Raw genomic sequence first — 15,681 nt, forward strand, 5'->3', positions numbered from 1 at the left:
CCCTTTAACCTCTGAGCCTCTCTTTGAACCTTCCAGCAGTGAAAAATGTGGTCCAAGCCCAGAAGCTGGCCGATGTGGACAGCGAACTGGCCGCCCTGCTCTTCACACCCCCGAGACCGGGGGCCCGGGGGCCCCAGGGCATCGGTCAAGAGGGGGATGCTGTCCGCAGGCGCAAGCTGGAGCGCATGAGGGCTGTGCGACTGCAGGAGTGTGGATCGGAGCCGGGCCGCCACGGGCGGGGTGCGCTGGTGAGGCTGGGTCCTGGGTCCCCGAGCAGGAGTGGGAGGGTTCACTGGAACATTGCAGGAGCCACCCTGTCCCTTCTGTGTCCTCGTTACAGAACATGAGAGACTCGACTTCTCAGCCATCAGGGGAGGTTTTCAAGCCAGAATTATGGCGGTGCTTTGAATAAAAACCAATTCCTGGGCTCCATTCCAGTAAATTGCTGGTGCGGGGTAGGATCCTTGGAGCCTAAACTTTTAAAACAGCTCCAAGAGGTATTCTGAGGGTTCCCCAGGTTTGGGGAGCAAAGTCATGAGGACTTTATATCACAGGTATCAGAGCAACTGTGATGATCAGAATTCCCACTTTGGACAAAAATCTAAGTAAGACCTTGTAGTATTTTGCAGCTAAGAAACAGAAGATGGTTGTACTTTATGAGTTTATGGGATGAGGAGCCCACAGAAGTCCTAGGGGCCTCTACATCAAGGCAGATGGGTGTCTGAACGGATGGCAACCTTCTCCAACCAGGCCTGTGCCCATGGCCTGTTGGACACAGAGTTTCCGTGCTTGGCCCTCACTTGGTGCCCACAGGTGGGCAAGGAACCGGCCTGAGTTGGTGGGGGGAGAAAGGGCGTGGAGCGCAGCAGGAGGGGATGTGAGAGGGGACATGGCCGGGTGGGGCCCAGACAGCCAGTAGACCATGGGAGCTGAGCGCGGTAGCGTCTTGCTGCCGTGAAGCAGAGCTATGGCTGTGAGGATGCCTCGAGGGGAGGCTGTCCCAGGGCTGGGCTGGGGACAGGCCTCCTTCCGGGCCACAGGCCACTCCATCCATTGCCTCCTGTGTGGCCTCTGAGGGCCGATCAGCTGCTCCCTGGGGATGCCAGGGGTCCCGACCTCTGGGTGGCTGGCCACACGCACAGCAGGTCCTCTGCCCAACAACTGCCAGTGCTGTTGTTACCAACATCACTATTACGATTGATTTGGCTGGTTTCCTCTTATTTGATATGTTCTGATAGAGAAAATCAACAGCTCAGAACCTTTGTTTTGAATACAGCAGTACATTTAGAAGTAACTGGATTTCCAAATACAAGAAAATTTTCCTCTAAATTGTGATGATTTCCTGGGTTCATAGCCCTGGAGAATTTTGAGGTGAAAGTAACCTGATTTATCAAATATACGGTAGTCTCTCTCCCTTCCAGAGCTTTCTGGAAAGATTCCCATCTTTGAAGCAGAGATGGAAGTTCTGTGAAGTCACTGGGTCCTTGGGAAGAGTCAGCAGGCACCGTGTCCTGGCTGACCCTGCACATGTGTAGCTCATGGAACTGTGTGGTTCCATGGACCCCAGGAGCTGGGGGTCATGTGAGGACAGTCAGGAGACAGCTAGGGGTGCAGCTTTCTTTCCCTGATGATCAGACTCAAGGCTGAGGGTCTCTGGCTTCTGGGGGGAGGTGGTTGGCCTGGGGCCAGGAGTGCAGAGTCAGAACCTCTGTGGGCCCTGGGGCAGCCACAGCTTCCATGTGAGGGGCACTCGGCTTACCCTGTGCCCAGTGCCCAGGTCAGCGGCTGCCCTAGTGACTGCTGTTGGTCACCGCCTCCCCTGGCGCCTCAGGATTGCCCCTCACACTAGCAAATTGGTGGCACTAGTCCCATGTTCTGTGTTGTCAGACCACTCCAAGTGCCACGGAAGAGAGGGCTTTACTTTCCAGAAATGCCAGCACTTGGTCCATGAGTGTCCCTGCGCTGGTGGGTGATGTGCCCACCCCTGGACCAGTCTTGGGGCTGCAGTACCAACTGCTGCCTCTGGGAGTCAGAGGGGTCCGATATATGTCATCACCTTTGCCTGCGTGGGTTCTGAATTAAGAAATAAGACAGAACTATGGCAGAAAAAGACCAAGACATCACCTCTGTTTTACTGATGGCTCTCGGCATACCTGATGACTCAGATGGTAAACAATCTGCCTGCAGCATAGGAGACCCAGGCTCAATCCCTGGATCAGGAATATCCCCTGGAGAAGGAAATGGCACCCTAGAGAGAGGGATCTACTCCAATATTCTTGCCTGGAGAATTCCGTGGACAGAGGAGCCCGTGGGCTACAGTCCATGGGGTCGCAAAAATTTGGACACGACTGAGTGACTAACACTTTCACTCTTCACTTCTCCGGTTATAAAGGTGATACTAGAGGACTGGCTCGTGTGTGTTACAAGACTGAGCTGGGTTAACAGTCTGGGTGGTGCCAGGCAGCTGCAGGTGGGGCCAGACCCTTCAGGCGGGTCCATCCTTTCCAGCCTTTCCCCCTGGCCTGGTGCAGTGTGGGCACGTTATGCCCTGGGCCAAACTGCCTCTGTCTGTGGCTTTACCCACCTGGCCTGCAGTGAACTGAGGAGTGGCTGTCGCTGTGCTCATCTGGGTGGTCAGTCTGAAGATGGGGCAGCCCTGTGCCCATCTTCACAGGGCCTGTCCCCCAGAGCCCTCATCCTGGGGCCTCTAACTGGTGGGCAGTACAGGCTGTGTCCCCTCCACTCTATCTCAAGTCCAGGTTGAAAAGCCCAGCTCTGTTTGTTTCTCACCCTGAATTAGGTCTGGCTGTGGTATCCAGCCCAGCCTGGCAGAAGTTCCATTGCATAGAGAAGCTCTGGTCATAAAATGCCCATGTAGGGAGGTCTCAAGTATCAACACTACTACCCTTCCTCTTTTCAAATCCCCTGGGAGAAACAAGGCTCAGCTTCAATCTCCTTCTGGGGAAAGGCCAGAGTGTTGGCTATGGGGAAGTCGATATCCAAACTAATTTAAGTCAGAAGTCAAATTTGGTCCTTGCCTTCTGCGTCAGAGTCTGAAGGCATTCAGCTGTCCGGGCTTCTCGGTGTTTGGAGCCCCTCGCGGCCTCCCCAGCACATGGTGTTTCCCCAGGTCCTGGCCTTGAGGTCTGATGGGCCTTACTCTTCACTACAAGGTGCCCAAGAAAAATAAGCCCACCTCCAGCCTCTAACACACCTGGGGTGGCCAAACCCATGGAAATATGAAGCATTTGAAGAAGGAGGTGGACGAAGGCAGCGTGCCTGGGTCTGGACCGTGACCCAGCTGGCGGTCAGTCAGGCCTGGCCGCAGCCCCCCCTGGCGACTCCGCTTGCCGACAGGGCCCCTGCTGCCACTGCTGCAGACCTGGCCGGGGAGCCGGTCTCATGTCTTAGTTTCGGGGCGATTCTCTCCTCTTTCATTGGCGACTTCTGCTTTTAGTTTCTCACTGCGCCCAGGTGGGTGGTGGTGGTCTCAGGGGGCGTGTGGGCAGACCTCACCTCCCGTGGGTACATCACCTGTGGGCAGAGGGAACCAGGGCTGCTGCAGGCAGGCAGCCCCATTCTCTGTCCCCTGGGGCTGGAGGTGGCCAGTCCCACCTGACCCCCGAGTCCAAGAAGGGGGCGGTGTCGATTCCAAAGGAGTCTGGCATTTGGGGTGGAGAAGGGGAGGTGGCCAGAAAACAGCCCTCGAGCCGCGTTGAGCCTTGGGACCATGGCCCCCTTGGCCCCTGTGTCTGCAGGCCCAGCAGAGCCTCCATGCCCAGCACGCCCGAGACCTGCAGGTCATTGCTGCCTACCGTGAGCGCACGAAGGCAGAGAGCATTGCCAGCGCGCTGAGCACGGCCATAACCACGCAGCACACCATCCACGCCACGCTGGGCGCTGCCGAGTTCTTCGAATTCGCCCTGAGGAACCCCCACAACGCGCAGCACACGGTGACCATCGAGATAGACAACCCCGAGCTCAGGTGGGATTGCCGGTGCCCTGTGAGGCTCCCAGCCTTTACGCTCAGCTCAAACTGAAAGCTGAGCTGGTGTTGCCCTTGAGGGTCCTGGCTGCCGGGTCTGAGTGGGCGGGGGCATCTACCCCTACCAACCCATCCCCCCACCACTGGGACTGACCGGAAGGACATTGTGCCCAGCGCTGTCTCCCCTCCCTCCAGTCTCATCCTGGATGGTCAGGAGTGGCGGTACTTCAAGGACGTGGCTGACTTGCACACGCCGCTGGAGGAGGACATGTTCCACCTGCGGGGCAGCCTGCCCCCCCAACTCTTCCTGAGACCTCGGGAGACTGCCCACATCCCCTTCAAGTTCCAGACTTTCTCTGTGGGCCCATGGGCCTCGGCACAGGTGAGGAAGGCCAGTCTTCTTGTGCAAAGGGGCTGGCCGGGCACCTGGGAAAGCCTACTTGCCAAGTCGTGTGGGAGGTGGGGGCCTCGTCCCATGTGGTGAGACGGTTAGCCCTTGGCTGTCGCTGTCTCACCTGCGCCCACCCCCACCCACCCATACCCAGCACCTGCGCTGTGATTCCAGCGGCCCTGACAGGGCACTCAGCACTCAGGAAAGCTGGACCGCCTCCTCTTCATCCTCTTTACTAATTTGATAGAAGAGCCTTTCTTAAATCTCAGAGGAGCCAACGGGTTGAAACTTCCTAGGGTTTTCTGCTCTCTGCTCACTGCTGCTTGCTCCTTGACACGAACTGCAGACACCTGGGGGTTTCTTGTCAGGGTGGGAGCAGAGTGCATACTGTGATGGGCTGGGTACAGTGGGCGTGTTCCATCCTGACCCCGTGAGGTCGGCTCTGCAAGGGAGTGCTCACCACTGAGACAGGCGTGAGGGGCTCACAGTTTTCAGTGCAGGCTCTTTGGATGCACTTTTGGGGCAAGAGGTTGTCCGGACTGTAGTGAAGGTGTCAGGCCTCTGGCTTTGAGCAGAGCTGGGTTATGGGCTCTGATCCCCCTTACAGCTCTCAGCATGCCCTGCTTCCTCTTTGGGGCATGGGGGTTGGTTAATAACAGCAGCTGCCAAGGGTGAGGTCACTGTGAGAGTAAAGGGGCCTCTGAGGCCATGGACTCAGGGTGGCAACCGTTCCTACAAGTAGAAGGTCCTACAGGTGGGAAGAAGTACCTGTCACCCTGGGCCTCTGTCTCATGACCCTGGGGGCTCACGGTTCCTCTTGCAGGCCTCTGCTGAGCTGAGATCAGAGAAGGACATGGATGCTGGATCACCCTGTAAGTCCAGCACGATGCCCACCAAACATGCCAAGGTAAGGGGCAGAGGACAGTAGGCCTCCCGTCTGGATGGTCTGAGGTCTGGTGGTGCCGGCCAGGGGTCCTCTGAGTGGAGGGTGAAAGGTGTCATGGGTTCTGTGGTTTGTTTCTCAGGCCCCCGTGCCCTTCTCTGCACCTCCTAGAGGGGAGAGGTCTAGGGTCGGGGTGGAGCAGGGCCCATGGAGGTGGACATTACGTGTCCTAACAGGGCAGTGGGAGCTTCAGCCGGATGCTGGTGTGGCCTCTGGGCAGGGGTCTAGGATGGAAACACCTCCCTGGAGAATTGCTTAGTGGGAAGCCAGCACCCAGCCCCAGTGTCTGCTGTAGCTGGCAGCGCGTAGCCCCCATGCTCAGGGTCAGACGGGCCTTCTGACCCTGACAGAGCATCCTGTATTGTGTAGAATCAAAGTGCTGTGTGTGTATCCGTGTGTTACTTCTGGGAAGTAGGACTCGCCTGTTGTCATCTCTGGGGACGGCTTTTTGCAGGGTACACTTCTCAATCACCTACCTGCTGATATAGGATGTCCTTAGGGGAGCCTGGGTCCCTGTTGTGTTCTTTTTTAATTTTATTGGAGTATAGTTGATTTACAATGTTGTGTTAGTTTCAGATGGACAGCAAAGTGATCAGTTAGACATCTACATATATCCACTCTTTTCAGATTCTTTTCCCATATAGGTCATTATAGAGTATTGAGTTCCCTGTGCTATACAATAGGTCCTTATTAGTTATCTGGGAAACTGTTGTTTGATAGAAATTTGTTTTTGTTTTCTTTTTTTGGTAGACTAATGCCTTTTGAAAGTCACTCAGTTGTGTACGACTCTTTGCGAGCCCAGGGACTGTATAGTCCATGGATTTCTCCAGGCCCTTTTGAAGGGCTTCCCTGATAGCTCAGTTGGTAAAGAATCCACCTGCAATGCAGGAGAGCCCAATTTGATTCCTGGGTCGGGAAGATCCCCCGGAGAAGGGATAGGCTTCTTGGGCTTCCCTTGTGGCTCAGCTGGTAAAGAATCCACCTGCAATGTTGGAGACCTGGGTTCAATCCCTGGGTTGAGGGGATCCCCTGGAGAAGGGAAAGACTATGCTTTCCAGTATTCTGGCCTGGAAAATTCCATGGGGTCACAAAGAGTTGGACATGACTGAGTGGCTTTCCAAAAAAAGATGCCTTTTGAAAGTAAATGAAAGTAAAAACAAGAACACTTTTGCCCCACCCCTTACCCCGAGAACAGATTTCCAAGACTGAGAACCTGGCAGCCTTGTATCCCTGAGTCTCCCTGTTGGAGGGCAGTCCTGTGCCCATGACCTGTGACCTGGGAAAGTTTGCTGTATTTTATTTAAACACGGAGCCACAGCTTTGCCTTTGTCTAAGGAATGTGTCAACTTCTTAGTTAGGGCTATAAATGAAATCTGAGAGGCTAATTTTTCCTTAGTGAATTTGGAGTTTTAAAACAAATCCCAGACACCTTACGAGTTTACTCATAATTACTTCTGTATGTATCTCTAAACTGATAAGGACTAATTTTTTAAGCTGACTTTGTGCCATCATCACTGCCCCCAAATTAGCAGCAGATCCTCAGGATGGCCCGTTGTCCCGTCCGTGCTCGCTCATCCTTTTGCGGTTGGTCTGTGGAAGCCGGGGCCCACTGTCCTCGGCGCTCTGTCCCTGGAGTCACTGGGCGTGGGCCGGCCGCCATGGGCCAGCCTCGCTGGGCTGACTGTGGCCTCATGTGCAGAGGCCGAGGCGGCTGGCTGTTCCTGGGGCTAATGTGTCCACTACAGGCCCACTGTCCACACCCATTATTCCATCAGGTGGAAAATGGTGAGACTCCACTTCTCTCATTGTTCCTGTCCTTACTGCTTGTGATTCTTCTATAAATAAGAGCTTCCCCCGTCAGCAGTTTGGTTACCCTAAAATATATCTTATACCAGAAGGTCGGGGTAAATGTTGGATTCTTTCCCTTTGCTTATCAATTTTTAAAATAATGAGTTGTGCCCTGTTGCTGCTAAGTCGCTTCAGTCATGTCTGACTGACTCTGTGCGACCCCATAGACAGCAGCCCACCAGGCTCCCCCGTCCCTGGGATTCTCCAGGCAAGAACACTGGAGTGGGTTGCCATTTCCTTCTCCAATGCATGAATGTGAAAAGTGAAAGTGAAGTCGCTCAGTCGTGTCCAACTCTTTGCAACCCCATAGACTGCAGCCTACCAGGCTCCTCCATCCATGGGATTTTCCAGGCAAGAGTACTGGAGTGGGGTGCCATTGCCTTCTCCGAGTTGTGCCCTAGCAACCTTCAAAGATGGTCCGTTTTGGGGGAGTCTCCTTATGAACTCGTGGTTTTATCTCTGCTGTGCAGCAGGCAGTGGCCACTAAACTGTCCTCTTTCTGGCCATGGCCATCCCTTTCAAGTTAGCTCCTGTGCCTTTTTAAAAAAAATTTATTTTTTTTTTTGTGCCTTTTTAAAATTTTGAAATAATCTCAAACTTAGAGAACAGTTATAAGAATAGTGCAAAGAATTGCCATGTATTATTTACTCAGATTGCTAGCTGTTTATCCATATACATATGTTTTTTCCTGAGCACTTTGAGAATAAGTTATGGGCAAATGCCCGGCTGCTCCTTGAAACGTAGAACTCACAGGTCCTGAAAATGAGGATACTCTACTCCACAGCCAGTTGTTGTTCAGTCACTAAGCCCTGTCCAGCGCTTCGCAACCCTGTGGACTGCAGCATGCGAGTCTCTCTTGTCCTTGATTGTCTCCTGGAGTTTGCTCAAACTCGTGTCCACTGAGCGGGTGATGCTGTCTAATCATCTTATCCTCCGCTGCCCCCTTCTCCTTTTGCCTTCAGTCTTTCCCAGTATCACAGTCTTTTTCAGTGAATTGGCTTTTTGCATCAGGTGGCCAAAATATTGGAGCTTTAGCTTCAGTGTCAGTCCTTCCAGTGAATATTCGGGGTTGATTTCCTTTGGATTGACTGGTTTGATCTCCTTGTTGTCCAAGGAATTCTCAAGAGTCTTCTCCACAATTCAAAAGCATCAATTCTTCGGTGCTCAGCCTTGGAAAATCAGAAAATTGACACTGATACAATTTCATTGTAGACCTGGATTGCATTTTACTAAATATCCCAACCCGGGACCCCTCACTCCCCCTGGGTCCCATGGTGCATCAGGTGGTCCCAGCCAGTTTTCCTCGCCTTCCACAACCTCATTACTTTGGATGCACAAAGGCCAGTTCTTCCACCTGCCCTCAGTCTGGTTTGTCTGGTGTTCGCGAGTCAGTGGGTTCAGGCTGTGCATCCAGGCTGGACGAGCGCAGATGGTATGCTGTGTTCTTCTCAGAGCCTCTGATCAGGAGGGACACAATGGTGATTTGTTCTATTTCCAGTGATGTTGATTTAACTCTCTTACTTGGTTAAGATGGTGTCTGCCAGGCTCCTTCAATGTAAAATTAATTCACAAGTATTTTATAGATGATAATTAGAACTATAGTGTTTTGTCAGGAGAGACTCAGACTATGTCAATATCTTGCTCCTCATGCAGCTTGGCTGCTGGTTTTCATATCCACGGATGATTCTTTTTTTTTTTAATTGAAGTATAGTCGACTTACAGTGTTGTGTCAATCTCTGCTGTATAGCAAGTGCCTCAGTTTTACACATATAGACATTCTTTGTAAGATAATTCTTCACTGATGCTTCTTGCGTGATGGTTGGCTATCGGTGACTTTCAGATTCGATCATCCCTTCTACATTCTAAGTGACTAGGCAGAGCTTTGCCTCCCTCCACTCATTCCTGTAGTTTCTTTGTCACCATTTTGGAGCATGAATTCTTGGTTCGTTCAGCAGGTGGTCATTTGTCACTGTCTTTCTCTATTATACTGCTCAGCCACCAGGGGCTTCTGCTTTGAGCTGGCCCCTGTGTCCTTTTGACAGGTCCCTGCCATTGCTGGATCTCTTCCTTAGTGCCCGGCACATGAGCTGTTCCGTCCTGAGTCATCTTAGACTTTCTGCTCCGTGTCTGGATCAGCCATTTATCTAAGGTTCCTGTTAGTGGAGAATGGTGTTTAGAAACTAAGGTCTGGTGCTGGGTGTGCTCATTATGACTGGGGTGCCCTTGCTGCTGATCCCTCTGAGCATTTCCTTGCTCTAAATAAACAGTTGGTCACTGTAGAGCTAAAAGTCCCAGAATAGCAGTGAAATTCCAGCAGGAGTGTCAGGGCGCAGCTGCCAGGAATGTGGGTACAGTGGTGGGGCTCCCCTCCCAGTGGATCATGAAGCCGGTGAGCACACACAAGGCATGGAGACAGACCTGGAGACAGATGCAGGGGGCAGTGGCTTTCAGGTGACCCTCCGAAAAGGTAGAGCCAACATGGAGTCACTTAAAGACCCGGAGGGAACGGTGAAGACAAACAAGGGGTAGTGACCATGCGTTCAGGAGGGGCTCCCTGGAGAGGGCGGCCGTGTGCTGGGGGCCCAGAGGGCGGGCAGTGTGCAGCTTGTGCCTGTCTCACACCCACGTGGCCTCATGGGCGGCTGTCCAGTTATCATGTGTCCAGTTACACGTCTAAAAGATTTCATAATAATACCCAAAGTGGAAGAGCAACCTTTCCACGTGGAAGGTCTGTCTGGGGGCCTGAGCTTTGCGCCGATGTGGGAAGGTTGTCCAGCTTCGGGATTGACCGTGTGGTGCTCTCCATCCTGGCTCCTGAGAGCTTGCTGGGCTGGCCGAGTCCTGGAATAAAGACACTGGCTCCATCATCTCCCCAGTTAGAACCTCTCTTGGACACTTTTTTTTTTTTCAGTGAATAATGATTTTTTTAAACACAGAAAGTTTGTATCTGTAGCCATTTGGGTTTAGGCACAGCCCCCTTTTACCTTCTGGGGGACATGCTGTGCTCCTGCCCGTGAGGGCCTGGTGGGGTTTGTGTCTAGATCTTCTAGAATGACTTCCCAGCACATGGAGGCAGTGGGAGCATTGGAGGGGGACTCCGGGCTGCAGACCTATCTCACTGGCCTTCTGAGCACTTCCCTTCCCTCCAGGAAGTGGCAGGAGTGGCAGCCGTGTGTGGTCCCTGTGCTGGGCCGGTCCCCTCGGGTGGGCACCCATGACTGCAGACCCTGTGTGTCTGACTCTGCCTGCCCTTCCCACCTCCTAGGGGTAAGCAGACACTACGGGGACCCCCACCCTGTCTGTCCAGAGAGGTGCCGTGCAAGCAGCTGCCCGAGACCCTGTGTGCAGGTCCTGACCCTGCGCCGCCCGCCCTCTGCTCTCTGGCAGGTCCTGTTCCGTGCGGGCAGCGGCAAGCCCCTGGCGGTGCTCTGCCTGACGGCGGAGCTGCAGCCCCACGTGGTGGACCAGGTCTTCCGCTTTTATCACCCAGAGCTCACCTTCCTGAAGAAGGCCATCCGCCTGCCGCCCTGGCACATGCTTCCAGGCAGGTCCCGCTCTCCCCACAGCCGGCCTGGGGCAGGTTCAGCAGGTGGAAAAGGCATCTCCCGAGGGTGACAAGTATTCTTCTTCCATCAACCCGGGATGCTCTTAAACAACCCAGCGCAGCCTCCTGCCTGACCGTTTGACACGGTGACCTTCTCACGTCCTCTTCAGTGGCAGGGCGCCTGTGGCCCTCGGATTCCATCCTGAAATCCACAGCCCGGGGAAGTTCTCCAGCCTCGGGTGTCAGGCTCTGTGCTGTCCTCTGTGTTGGGCCTGGGGATTCACCTGCTGATTCACTTCTCCCTGGTGCCTTCAGAACAGAACTGAGCCTTTGTATCTGGCTCCTGGCTCCATGGTACCCACCCGCCCCGCCTGCCCCACTTCCTGTGGTTACTCCCTTGGGTGAGAAAAAAGCGCTGGTGTTCACGCAGACAGCTATGTCCCCTAGTGGGTTTCGTTAAGCACCTATGGGGCCCTTGGCTTTTGGGAAAACACATTTGCTTTCATATTCCCCCCTCCAGGTGCCCCTGTAGGGACGACCAGTGAGGACCCTCCTCTCCACGTTCGATGTAGTGACCCGAACATCATTTGTGAGACACAGAATGTGGTAAGTTCTGTGGCCCTGCCCTCTCCAGGCCTTGCCTACCATTTGCATCCCGGATGTCTTGCAGCTTCTTCATTTTAGGTTTTCACTGAAGTGGCTTGTTTCTAAGCTGCTAAAGGGCTATTTTGACATCCTCATGAGAGTTATATGAATGAGTTTTCATTTTTCCTGCTAGCAGATCAGTTCCTTGATTATCTGAATTTAAATTAAAAAAAAATGCATGAGGCAAACAGAATAAAGTGAGTGGTAATTAAGGCACTTATTAATTGCCATTGTGCAAGGATAACGGCCATAATTATGTTATGACTGGTTAGGAAATGGGATAAAATCTCCTGCAGAATATAATTATTAAACTCAATATGAAATCAAGAAGTTAAGGATTTTTCTCTTTTGCAGTGACAAAAATAATGAATTCTGACGAGTACAGAAAATTAAAAACGTGTTGGGGGAGGCGGCCTGATTCACACCTGCCTTGGGGGGCTAGGGTTGGAGCCCAGTGTTGCTATGATGTGCCCCCCTGTCGACAGGGCCCCGGGGAGCCCCGTGACGTGTTCCTGAAGGTGGCCAGTGGCCCTAGCCCAGAGGTCAAGGACTTCTTTGTCACCATCTACGTGTGAGCGTGTGGGCCGTGGTGGTGTGGAGGGTGGGGGTTGGTGAGGAGGCAGGCTGGGGACCGCTGGTGGCCCTGGAAGTCGCCAGTGCTCTGGCTTCTACACTTGTGGTGAGGAGGCTGTCAGGTGTTTGGCCACGTGGGCTGAGACTGGCTGAGGTCTTGCAAGGAGCTTCTGCTCAGCTGGCATTACCAGCTGGTGGGATGCTTCAGACCCAGGCAGGAGGCCACTTCTGCCGCAGCACGTGCCAGCATGGCCAGACAGCCTTGTTCCCGTGGCCACTGCCAAGTCTGAGGGGTGCAGGCTGCGGCCCTGCCTACCCCGCCCCCCAGGGAGATGGAAGGTGGTGTCGTTTCCTGTGATGCCCAAGGACCTGGTGAAATGACCTCAGTCCCTTTCCCTCTCCCTGTGAGTCATATCTCCCAGGCCTTGAGAGCCTTTAAAACCAGTACAGGCAAGCTGGAGGGTTTGCTGCAGCCTGTCTGGGAATGGGGAGGGCTGGGGGATGTCACTTGCACTGAGTGCCCACCCCAGCCGAGGGTCAGTGCCTGGTTTGCAGGTGCCATGTGGTGGCTAAAGAATGTTGTCCTCGTGATGGCTTGTGGGCAGGCGTCCCTGAGGCCCGTTTACCACCAAGAGTCAGTGTCCCTGGCACCAGGCGGCTGTTGCAGAGCCCGGGCTCAAGCCCATGTGACCTCCGAGTCCACATCCTGGTCCGTGCCGTGCTGTCCATGGGGTTTGCACTAGGCCTGGTTTGGGGTTCTGCTGACCCAGGTGCAAGTGTGCCAAAGTCCACGTTGCCACACATTTGAGGTCTCTGTTCAGGGTCAAGGCCACGTAGAGGCCACAGCCCTGCCTGAGCGCCTCGGCCTCGGAGGGAAGGGGGCAGTGGGGGTGACAGCCCCTGGGCCCCGCCTGCCCTCTTGGCCGCCTTCTCAGCCTCCTGGGGCTCCCCTCCCGCAGTCAGTGTAGTGTCCTCGCGGACCATGAATGGCTTCTGCCCACAGAGACCGCTGGTTGGCAACGCCTGTCCAGACCTGGCAGGTCCACCTGCACTCGCTGCAGCGAGTGGATGTCTCCTGTATCGCCGGCCAGAGGACCCGCCTGGCTCTCGTCCTCCGGGGGACGCAGACAGTGAGGAGGGTGCAGGCTTTCAGCTCACACCCCCAGGAGCTGACGGTATGGCCTTTGGGTGGGGGCTGTGGGGTCTCAAGGAGGTCCCCTGCGCCCTCCCTTCCTTGCCCACCCAGGGAGGGGGTGGGAATGGTGCTGCAGCTCAGGGGATTCCTGAAGGTCAACAGAGCCTTAGTTCACATTGCCTTTGCCAGATGTGCCTTCGTGGGATGACTGACTTATTTACAGACCCCACCAGCAACTTGTAGAATTTCTGGGAGTATATACTACGATATTTATGGGAGTATATATTGTATATCATGGGAAGAATTAACTGTGACTCTGGAGTCAGTGTGGCCGTGATTGTACATCTCGGTGATGGGATGATGTGGATGCCTTGCCCGAGGCTGGGCTGGTTCAGCTCTTCTCTGCCGAGGCTGCTCCAGCACTTAGGGGTTCCTGCTGTGGGGGAGGGGACTCAACCCCAAAGATGGGGACATGGACTGTGCCCTGCTGGTACTGGTGCCAGTGGCAAGGTTGACTTCATGCAGACTGGAGGGCTTCCCGCCCAGCACAGGTGGTCACCCCTGAACCGTTGGGCTCCCTGGGATGAAGCCCTCACCTCCTGACCCCCTTCTCTGTCCCCTGGAAGACGGACCCCAGAGGTGTGTTTGTGCTGCCCCCTCATGGGGTTCAGGACTTGCATGTGAGCGTCAGGGCCCGCAGGCCGGGCAGCCGCTTCACGCACCTCCACCTGGTCGACGTGGACGCTCACCAGCTAGTGGCCTCATGGCTCCTGTGTCTCTCCTGCCGGCCGCCTCTCATCTCCAAGGTCTGATGTGGGATGCGGGGCCACGTGGCTGGGTGGGATGTCCCCTGATTGTCACCTGGTCCCCTAACCCGGCCTGCCCAGTGGCTGGGGGTCTGGGGGGTGTTGGTTTCTGAACTGTGAGCCTCCTAGGCCAGGACCTTGGGGGGCTTGTCTGCTGTATTTATGGAGCCATCCAGCGTCTAGGGCCCCGAGCGCAGGGCAGGCTTGGGAAGCTGCCGGAGAAGCAGCCGGGTGCCAACTCCTGCCCTCCCCGCAGGCCTTCGAGATCAAGCTGCCCGCGGGGGGCGGGAGGGGCGCCAACAAGCGCATCACCTACACCAACCCCTACCCCTCGCGGAGGGCCTACCGCCTGCACAGTGACCACCCCCACCTGCTGCAGTTCAAGGAGGATGCCTTCCAGGTGCGGGCTGCTCAGGGGTGGGACCCTGCAGGGTTGGGGGGCTCCAGGAAGTCCTGGGGAAAACAGTCTGTGCTCCAGTGAGATGCCTGCAGTCCCCAGGGGCACCCCCGCTGAACACTGCCTGGGCCTCTGACCCCACACCTAGGCCCCCACCTCCCCGGCAGTTTCACAGCAGTTTCATCCAGATTCTCTGGCAAGTGAGGCCTTGATCTACTGTGGCTATTTTAGGGAAAGTGAGCAGCAGCTCAGAGTGGATCAGAGTCTGTCAGTCAGGGGAGGGGGCTTAGTGACGTGTCTCCCGGGGACTTGGGAAGAGCGGCTGTGGGGGAGAGGGCTTGACAGTAACATGGGAGATTGGGTTCCAAACGTACATGTGTTTTCTGAAGCCTGCCAGCCTGGGGGTGGGGTGGGGTGTGTGTGTGTGTGTGTGTGTGTGTGTTTGCCTGGGTGGAAGCTGCTAGCCTGGGGTGTGTGTGTGTGTTTGCCTGTGGAGCTGGCTGGGTGGACACGAGTATGGCAACATTTCTTTCCAGGTCGGGGGAGGCGAGACCTATACCATCGGCCTGCGGTTTGCGTCCCGTCAGAGAGCTGGGGAGGAGGAGATCCTGATTTACATCAACGACCATGAAGACAAAAACGAGGAGACCTTTTGCGTGAAGGTCATCTACCAGTAGAGGAAGGGGCTGTCCCGCCATTCTCAGGGGCTGCTCCTGTCCCCGGACTCTGCTCCGTGAACTCAGCCAAGGATCGCGGGGTCCCCGCGCCCTGACCGTGCATGATGGTCCTGTCCCGTCCCGTCAGGCTGCTGCCAGTACCGACTGCATAGCAGTCCCATGGCAGATGCGAGCGCCCCAGTGAACCCAGGCCAGTTTCTCTCTGTGGCACACGGGCGTCGTCAGTGTCTATGACGTTAGGGTTTGCTCTCAGCAAAATGTATTTTATGAATTATTTTAAATGATAAAATTATGCTTTTTTTTACTGAGTTTTATACAAACACTGTATTGTTTGGTATGTAATATTTTTTTATACTGGTATTATTTCATATCTTTTAAAAAAACTACAAAAATATGAAACTTTTACACATTTTCTCTTTTGGCAGTTTTTGTGTTTTCTGCTGTTTTCACCTTCGTCAGAGGTTTTCTGTCCACAGAGTAAGCTTGGTTTTCCCTGTAGGTTGATGTGGCCAAGGGCAGTCAGGTGGCCCATGGCTTATGGCCTCTGGGAGAGTCTGCTTGGCCCTGACCTGAAGGGAGGGCAGCGCTGACCTCTGCCTCTGCTCTGATTCTCGTCTGCCTGTTTCCTCATGGGGCCTTGTGATGACCCTGGACTTAACCTGGAGAGTCCAGGACAACCATTCTATCTCAAGATCCTTAACTCCATCCTTTTGACCTCACGAGATCACCTTCCAGGG

At 54.6% G+C, this 15,681-nt stretch overlaps 1 protein-coding gene across 3 annotated transcripts in view; it reads left to right on the top strand.

Moving 5' to 3' along the window:
* Positions 1-15,358, top strand: part of NPHP4 (nephrocystin 4) — a 147,886-nt gene extending 132,528 nt beyond the window's left edge. For 2 of the 3 annotated variants that reach the window (XM_069544833.1, XM_069544834.1), the window contains exons 21-31: positions 37-248; positions 3,759-3,985; positions 4,181-4,367; positions 5,200-5,283; positions 10,555-10,711; positions 11,232-11,317; positions 11,842-11,927; positions 12,933-13,104; positions 13,691-13,870; positions 14,127-14,270; positions 14,804-15,358. In XM_069544833.1, the coding sequence (XP_069400934.1) occupies positions 37-248; positions 3,759-3,985; positions 4,181-4,367; positions 5,200-5,283; positions 10,555-10,711; positions 11,232-11,317; positions 11,842-11,927; positions 12,933-13,104; positions 13,691-13,870; positions 14,127-14,270; positions 14,804-14,944 (1,676 nt within the window). In that variant the 3' untranslated portion in view covers positions 14,945-15,358. The remainder of the gene's footprint in view (positions 1-36; positions 249-3,758; positions 3,986-4,180; positions 4,368-5,199; positions 5,284-10,554; positions 10,712-11,231; positions 11,318-11,841; positions 11,928-12,932; positions 13,105-13,690; positions 13,871-14,126; positions 14,271-14,803) is intronic. The other variant, XM_069544835.1, reaches the window with a different exon arrangement.
* Positions 15,359-15,681: the final 323 nt, after the last annotated feature.

The sequence above is a fragment of the Ovis canadensis genome, chromosome 12, assembly GCF_042477335.2.
Source record: "Ovis canadensis isolate MfBH-ARS-UI-01 breed Bighorn chromosome 12, ARS-UI_OviCan_v2, whole genome shotgun sequence".
In the NCBI taxonomy this organism is placed as follows: Eukaryota; Metazoa; Chordata; class Mammalia; order Artiodactyla; family Bovidae; genus Ovis; species Ovis canadensis.